At 45.0% G+C, this 8642-nt stretch overlaps 1 protein-coding gene across 4 annotated transcripts in view; it reads right to left on the bottom strand.

Moving 5' to 3' along the window:
• Positions 1 to 390: 390 nt before the first annotated feature.
• emsy (EMSY transcriptional repressor, BRCA2 interacting) overlaps positions 391 to 8642 on the bottom strand; it is a 33225-nt gene continuing 24973 nt past the window's right edge. For all 4 annotated transcript variants that reach the window (XM_035779794.1, XM_035779793.2, XM_035779792.2 and 1 more), the window contains exons 16-20: positions 8114 to 8272; positions 5685 to 5842; positions 2406 to 2975; positions 1185 to 1613; positions 391 to 1004 (exon numbers count right to left, since the gene is read on the bottom strand). In XM_035779794.1, coding sequence (XP_035635687.1) covers positions 807 to 1004; positions 1185 to 1613; positions 2406 to 2975; positions 5685 to 5842; positions 8114 to 8272 — 1514 coding nt within the window. In that variant the 3' untranslated portion in view covers positions 391 to 806. The remainder of the gene's footprint in view (positions 1005 to 1184; positions 1614 to 2405; positions 2976 to 5684; positions 5843 to 8113; positions 8273 to 8642) is intronic.

The following is an 8642-nucleotide window of genomic DNA, read 5'->3' as shown; positions in this document are numbered from 1 at the left end:
TCACAACAGTAAATTGCTCTGGATAAGAGCATCTGCTAAATTACAAAAATGTAAATTATACAACCCAGACTTACAGCACTAACAAAAGGGTGCTGGTATTCACAGAAACTTCCCAACACACACTAGCCTAGCTTACATCTAGCCATTCTTTTTTACCCCTATGATTTAATGCAAATAAACATTTGGTGGAAACATTGGTGATTTCCTTATGTTGAAAGGTCAATACATTAAGATGGACTGATAGGTCATGTACAAAATGACATTCACCAAGGGAATGCCAAATTGTGTGCAGTCCTGTAACAGAAAAACAGTTTAAAGCTGTTGTATAAAAGTTTAGTTAAACTTCTAAAAAGTTACACAGAGAACACAAAACAGAAAAACTCAAACTAACAAGGTTGAATGTGTATTTATTTGTTTGTATTTCTTTTTTCTTCCAACAATTGTTCTTACCAACTGTTTCAACTTCAAAGTGTTAATTCCTCAAGGGTTACTACAATCCCTTTATGGTCAGCCGTTATTGTCTGTGACAAATCTTGAATCACTGCATGTGCCCACTTTAAAACAAACTGAAGTAATCTGAAGGCCATCAAACTTATTTATTTCAAGTCAGAAACCCAAACTGTACTATCATGTATTCAAATTTACATTGTTGAATCAAATACCGTTATGCAATACCTCATTTATTCGTTTGCCGTAACGTGATTAGGGTTCTAACTAAGTCAGGAGATAACCACAAGTCACTGTGATGACCGTAATCACCCTCATCTCTGCCACACATCGTGTGTGACGGAGTTGACGTGTAGTGGTCACTGGGACTGGTCGGCACAGCCCTCCATGGGGCTGACAGTGGTGGCCTCGTCATTGCTGCTGTCCACCTCTTGCTCCATGACGCTCTCCTCGTCCAGCCGCTGGCTGGTGTAGTTGCTGATCTCCAGGAAGCCGCTGGGCTCCACCACCACGTTGGACTGGCTGGAGTCTGGCATGATAGAGTACCGAGGGATCACCTGGGGAGGGAAGTAGACGGATGTTATTTAGCTTTTATTGTCTATAGATGTTAAAAGCTTAGATGACTGTTGTCCTATAATAAGCAATGTTTAAGAGATGTTAATCATATGGCTCAGAATATGTAATTAGTAAGGCTTTGCTATGCTATAACATACATCTTTGAAATCACAGAAATGTACCTCAATTACATCCAGGTCTTCTTTGCCCTTGGCCACTAGGCCCTGGATGCGGCTAAACTGGCTGTGCTGGGGCTTGGAGTGGGATGAGTGGTGCAGGGAGGCCCCCGAGCTGCTGATGACCGGGCCTGAGCCCCCTAACACACCTAAATCTCCCCCTGCCCCCACACCCTTCCCGTAGGGGCTGCAGTCGCTGGACGAGTCCACCACCATTGGCTCGGCGCTAGGGTCGATCTCCGCTTCCATCATGGAAATCTTGAGAATGTCCGAAACTGAGGGCTTCTCGCCGCCGGACGGGCCCGAGCTGCTGGGCTCGGCGGGAACCAGCTTTGCTGTGGCCTCGCCACTGCTGGATACGGGCGGGGACTGGTGGCAGCTGCTACCGCCGAAGGTGATCTTCGTGATGCTGGCGCCCTGGGTGATGATTGGCGGCTATGTCGGGGGAGAGAGGGGAAAAATGGATTTGGTTGGAACTATAGAAATTAATAGAACAGACATTGCAATTCAAGTCAATGTTCTGTAATATGTAGACCAGCGGCCATATTGAATGTACCCATGAAGGTTAGTGTGGTCCTTCTGTAGCTCAGTTGGTAGAGCATGGCGCTTGTAACGCCAGGGTAGTGGGTTCGATCCCCGGGACCACCCATACGTAGAATGTATGCACACATGACTGTAAGTCGCTTTGGATAAAAGTGTCTGCTAAATGGCATATATTATTATATTATTATTATAGTCAAATTGCCATGGTCTGAAAGGGCTTCCATTTCTATGGTTGGAACTAGTGTAGGGCATGGGGAAACTCATGCCCCCTTTTGAATGAAAAACAATGGTAATTTATTTTCAGGTTGTCATACGTGAAGGTTTTGTCAGGCTTCCTGCGCTACTGTACAAACAACACTGATCTGATGGGAAGGGAATTTGTGGCATGGTGCCCAGAGCTTTGTCTTATCTTATTGATCTTAAAAGGCCCATCAAGGGACAAGTGCTGTGAATCAGGACAAGATTTACATGTATGGAATGTGCACTCGGTGTAAATGCTTTTAAATGTTTAAGTCAAAATCCATCTAGAGGGCAAATAAAGTTTAAATGAATTTCTATTCTAAAGCATTATGGCACAATGCATCTGACAGTTGATGATTCACTGTATCAACCTGATCTGTCCCGGACCAATAAATAAAATAGTCACTGGGGCCTGGAGGTCCATCAGAGAGGGATGGTGCTCACCAGGCTTGTGGAAGGGGTCTTGTCTGCACCCACCGGGTGGTGGGCCTGCAGGGGTGGCGGCTGGGACAACTGTGTGTGGATGGGCCTGTGGTGGGAGGTGGGTGCCTGCTGCAGCTTGGGGAGCTGGGGGGTGAGGGAGGGTGGCTTTGTAGGGGTGCCCAGGCCCACCAGCTGGGGGGATCCCGAGGCAGAGGAGGGCCTCTCCTTCAGGCTCTGCCCTGGAGCCTGGGGCTTGGGCTGGTACTGCTCTTGGAGCTGGGGTGGCTTCTTCACCAAGGTGGAGGAAGGCTGGCTCATCTGGGGCTTGCTGTGTAGCTGTGGGGGCTGGGTGGAATGGGGCATGGGCTGGGTGGAGTGGGGCATGTGTCTGCCCTGCTCTGACTGGGGCTCAGAGTGTGACTGGCTTTGGGGTTGGGGGAGTGTGTGGTGCTGAGGGGCAGGGGCTGCCGCGAGTTGGATGGAACGGTAGAACAGGCCCGTCTGGGGGTCCAGGGTGTCCCCTTCTAGTTCACCCTCCTCCATCACCATCTCCTCTGCCTGCTTACTGTGGATAAGCTGGCCCTCCGATGCCTGGAATGACATTATACGATCCTTAACAATAGTGGTATATATGGAAATACAGGTAACTGCTAAAAATAAAGGAAACACCAACAAAGTTTCTTAATAGGGTGTTGGGCGAACATGATCCAGAACAGCTTCTATGCACCTTGGCATAGATTCTACAAGTGTCTGGAACTCTACACAACACCATTCTTCCGCAATTTCGTGTTTTGTTGAAGGTGGTGGAAAACGCTATCTCAGGCGCCACTCCAGAATCTCCTATAAGTGTTCAATTGGCTTGATATCTGGTGACAGACGGCCATGGCATACGGTTTATAACAATTTCATGCTCATCAAACAATTCAGTGACCACTAGTGCCCTGTGGATGGGGGTATTGTCATCCTATGGAGACAAAATAATGGCCTGCCCAGCATTTTAATACATGGCCCTAAGCATGATGGGATGTTAATTGCTTAGTTAACTCACACTATACCTGTGTGGAAGCACCTGCATTCAACACTATTTGTATCCCTCATGTTTCCATTATTTTGGCAGTTACCTGAATATTGGTGCATATTGATACAGTTGAAGTTGGAAGTTTACATACACTTAGGTTAGAGTCATTAAAACTCGTTTTTCAACCACTCCACAAATGTCTTGTTAACAAACTATAGTTTTGGCAAGTCGGTTAGGACATCTACATTGTTTAGTCATTTTTTCCAACAATTGTTTACAGACAGATTCACTGTATCAATTCCAGTGGGTCAGAAGTTTACATACACTAAGTTGACTGTGCCTTAAACAGCTTGGAACATACCAGAAAATTATGCCATGGCTTTAGAAGCGATAGGCTAATTGACATCATTTGAGTCAATTGGAGGTGTACCTGTGGATGTATTTCAAGGCCTACCTTCAAACTCAGTGGCTCTTTGCTTGACATCATGGGAAAATCAAAAGCAATCAGCCAAGACCCTGGAAAAGAAATTGTAGACCTCCACAACTCTGGTTCATCCTTGGGAGCAATTTCCAAATGCCTGAAGGTATCATGTTCATCTATACAAACAATAGTACGCAAGTATAAACACCATGGGACCGCGCAGCCATCATACCACTCAGGGAGGAGACGCCTTCTGTCTCCTAGAGATGAATATACTTTGGTGCGAAAAGTGCAAATCAATCCCAGAACAACAGCAAAAGATCTTGTGAAGATGCTGAAGGAAACAGGTACCAAGGTATCTATATCCACAGTAAAATGAGTCCTATATTGACATAACTTCAAAGGCCGCTCAGCAAGGAAGAAGCCACTGGTCCAAAACCACCATAAAAAAGCCAGATTACGGTTTGCAACTGCACATGGGGACAAAGATCGTACTTTTGGGTTTAATGTCCTCTGGTCTGATGAAACAAAAATAGAACTGTTTGGCCATAATGACCATCGCTATGTTTGGAGGAAAAACGGGGAGGATTGTAAGCTGAAGAACACCATCCCAACCGTGAAGCACCGGGGTGGCAGCATCATGTTGTGGGGGTGCTTTGCTGCAGGAGGGTCTGGTGCACTTCACAAAATAGATGGCATCATGAGGGGGGAAATTATGTGGATATATTGAAGCAACATCTCAAGAGTGGCCATCACAAAGCACCGACCTCAATCCTATAGACAATTTGTGGGCAGAACTGAAAAAGTGTGTGCGAGCAAGGAGGCAGACAAATCTGACCCAGTTACACAAGCTCTGTCAGGAGGAATGGGCCAAAATTCACCCAACTTATTGTGGGAAGCTTGTGTGGAAGGCTACCCGAAACGTTTGACCCAAGTTAAACAATTTAAAGGCAATGTTAGCAAATACTACAAATTCTGACCCACTGGGAATGTGATGAAAGAAATAAAAGCTGAAATAAAATCACTCTACTATTATTCTGATATTTCACATTCAACATTCACAGTCAGTTAGGATCACCACTTTATTTTAAGAATGTACACTTACCTAGTGAACAGTGAGATCCTATGCCAGTGAGATAATGCAGTATAACATGCACTATATGATTTAATAAAACATTGGAAAAGAAGAATACAAAGACGAACATGTATTTGTGATTTTTTTGTTTTTGTTGAATTTAAACCCTTTTTTCTCCCCAATTTTAGTGGTATCCAATTGTTAGTAGCTACTTTCTTGTCTCATCGCTACAACTCCCGAACGGGCTCGGGAGAGACGAAGGTTGAAAGTCATGCGTCCTCCGATACACAACCCAACCAAGCCGCACTGCTTCTTAACACAGCGCGTATCCAACCCAGCCGCACCAATGTTCAGCATTGTGTCGGAGGAAACACCGTGCAACGTTGGTTAGCGTGCACTGCGCCCGGCCCGCCACAGGAGTCGCTGGTGCGCGATGAGACAAGGATATCCCTACTGGCCAAACCCTCCCTAACCCGGACGATGCTAGGCCAATTGTGCGTCGCCCCACGTACCTCCCGGTTGCGTCCGGTTACAAACGCCGCTGCAGTACAGCGCCCTTAACCACTGCGCCACCCGGGAGGCCTCATGTATGTGATTTTTAAGTTCATAGTAGTATATGAACTTAAAAATCACATACATGAGGCCTCCCGGGTGGCGCAGTGGTTAAGGGTGCTGTACTGCAGCAGCAGTTGTGCCACCAGAGACCCCAGGCTCTGTCGTAACCGGACGCAACCGGGAGGTACGTGGGGCGACGCACAATTGGCCTAGCGTAGGCGTTTGTCTCACCAGTTGGACAATGCGTGTGACGGTGACCGCAGAGGAAGTTGGGATGGACTTGACCACCATGGGGGTGTGACCTGTGCTCTGTGAGGACACCGCCAGTTGCTGGCTAGCGGACATGACCATGTCGCCTCCAGGGGATGGTCCGGCCCGGCTGGCTTTAACTGCACAAAGAGAGATCATCATAAGTTAGGTTCCCATCCAATTGGCAACAGAGTTTGCATGTGAATATTCTAAAATCCACTTAATAACAATGTGCGCATTTTCCCACCAGGGGGGTTATTCCATTAAATTGACTTGTTGCAGATAAAATGCACGTGCACTCCAGCCAACAGATACAGCACTGTTGGCTAGAGAGCACGTATAGCCTACATAATGAGATCATTATGGACAAAATTATTTTTATTTGTCAAACGCAAGCATCAATCATGTCACCAGAATAAGACCCTCAATATTTATTGGAAAGGAGAATCAAGCTCATCACCTTGCACTTTCACCGCCCCCTGAAGTTCATCATAACTTGTTTAATCTGTAGCCTAATAAACTGCATGTTTTCCCGACGAGCTGGGAGGACCACACATTTCATCGGGTGACTCCTAGTTTAATTCAATAAGGGTTATTTTATCAATATTTGTGAATAAAAAAATATTTTCCACCATTTACCGCATAATTAATTTTCCTGACACAAAAATATCCCACCTTGTCGATTGTATTTTGTTTTGCCTGTAATTAAAATGTTTTTTTTTCTGACATACTTTATTCACATAAAAAGGTTGGATGGAAACCTTGTTTTTAACATGGAATTGCTCTCAATGACTCGGAACGGCATTATTTCGAGACATTCTTTAGTGAGTACAGCTAAGTATAGAACAGCCTGCTGTTTTTCACTTTGCTTATTTCTGTGTGGTTAAGGGCTACAATTGGGTGTAAACCCCTGAATACATGAGTAGGAAAGTGTATAATTTTCCATCCAAGGTGTAATATCATTAAGGGGTGACGAAATATGATATACACTACCAGTCAAAAGTTTGGACACACCTACCCATTAAAGGGTTTTTCTTTATTTTTAATATGTTCTACATTGTAAAATAATAGAAGGCATCAAAACTATGAAATAACACATATGGAATTAAATAGCAACCAAAAAAAAGTGTTCTTCGAAGTTGCCACTCTTTGCCTTGATGAGAGCTTTGCATTCTCTCAACTAGCTTCAACTGGAATGCTTTTCCAACAGTTTTGAAGGAGTTCCCACATATGCTGAGCACTTGTTGGCTGCTTGTCCTTCACTCTGCGGTCCAACTCATCCCAAACCATCTCAATTGGGTTAAGGTCGAGGGATTGTGGAGGCCAGGTCATCTGATGCAGCACTCCATCACTTTCCTTCTTTGTCAAATAGCCCTTACACAGCCTGGAGGTGGGTTGGGTCATTGTCCTGTTGAAAAACAAATGATAGTGGGACTAAGCCCAAACCAGATTGGATGGTGTATTGCTGCAGAATGCTGCGGCCAAAGGACAGATTTCCACTGGTCTAATGTCCATTGCTCATGTTTCTTGCACCAAGCAAGTCTCTTCTTCTATTGGTGTCCTTTAGTAGTGGTTTCTTTGCAGCAATTCAACCACGAAGGCCTGATTCACGCAGTCTCCTCTGAACAGTTGATGTTGAGATGTGTCTGTTACTTGAACTCTGAAGCAATTTCTGAGGCTGGTAACTCTAATGAACGTATCCTCTGCAGCAGAGGTAACTCTGGGTCTTCCTTTCCTGTGGTGGTCCTCATGAGAGTCAGTTTCATCATAGCGCTTGATGGTTTTTGCGACTGCACTTGAAGAAAATGTCAACGTTCTTCATGTCTCAAAGTAATGATGGACTGTCATTTCTCTTTGCTTATTTGAGCTGTTCTTGCCACATGGACTTGGTCTTTTAGGGCTATCTTCTATAAACCAGCCCTATCTTATCGACTCAAAACGCATTGAGGATGAAAGAAATTCCACCAATGTACTTTTAACAAGGCACACCTGTTAACTGAAATGCATTCCAGGTGACTACCTCATGAAGCTGGTTGAAGGAATGCCCAGGTGTGTCCAAACTTTTGACTGGTACTGTACATCAATGTATTTCACAATGAAACAGTATGAAAAGAAAGTGAACATCATATCACTTTGGGGATCATTTTAGGTGTCCTCCTAAAGTGATGACAATACAGTGTAATATGACAATTGATCAAATCTGAGAAACTAAAAAGTAAGACAGATTATAGTGTCTTGGCTGTGTGTAATGCCCAAGGAGAAATGTTTCAGTGAGCTCGCTTCCCAAATAGCACCCTATCCCTTATATAGTGCACTACCTTTGAACAGGGCTGGACCTCAGTGAAAAGTAGTGCATGATATAGAGAATAGGGTGCCATTTGGGAGGCAACCCGAGTGGTCAGTTCATGTACCAGCAGTGATGTATTCAGTGGACGGTTCAGTCTCTACAGTGGATGTCCCAGGGGAGACTAGATCCTGCTGCTTCTTGTCCTGGGCCATCTGAAAGGGCACAGCCATCTGGCTCAGGTCTATGGTGTGCTGCCTGGGCTTCGCCTCACCCTTGTCCTTCACTGTAAAGGCAACAGAGACTGTCACTATCAGTCATCTAATAAACAACTACTTCATTTATATTTGGAAAGACACGGGACGACAAAGTACCGTCACTTACATGAGAATTAGAGTTCAGAGCAGCCTGACCCCAACGACGAACACTTTTACATCCGATTCTCCCAGAATCAGGTTCCAATCAGGCTGTGTTTGAGTGCGCCACAGGCCCATTAATTGCACCAGTAAGAAATTGTGTGTTTGTATGTGTGGAAAAACTGAGGTGTCAGAAGCTGGGGCTTTCTTCTCAAGTCGTTTGTATTAAACATTGTTTTAGGGGCTGCAGTGTCAGGACATTCGCACAGCACCTGACACACCTAATTCAACTAATCGTGG

The sequence above is a fragment of the Oncorhynchus keta genome, chromosome 11 (assembly GCF_023373465.1).
Source record: "Oncorhynchus keta strain PuntledgeMale-10-30-2019 chromosome 11, Oket_V2, whole genome shotgun sequence".
NCBI lineage: Eukaryota > Metazoa > Chordata > Actinopteri > Salmoniformes > Salmonidae > Oncorhynchus > Oncorhynchus keta.
The sequence above is the reverse complement of the archived record's forward strand: the minus strand, read 5'-3'. Positions and strand labels throughout refer to the sequence as shown.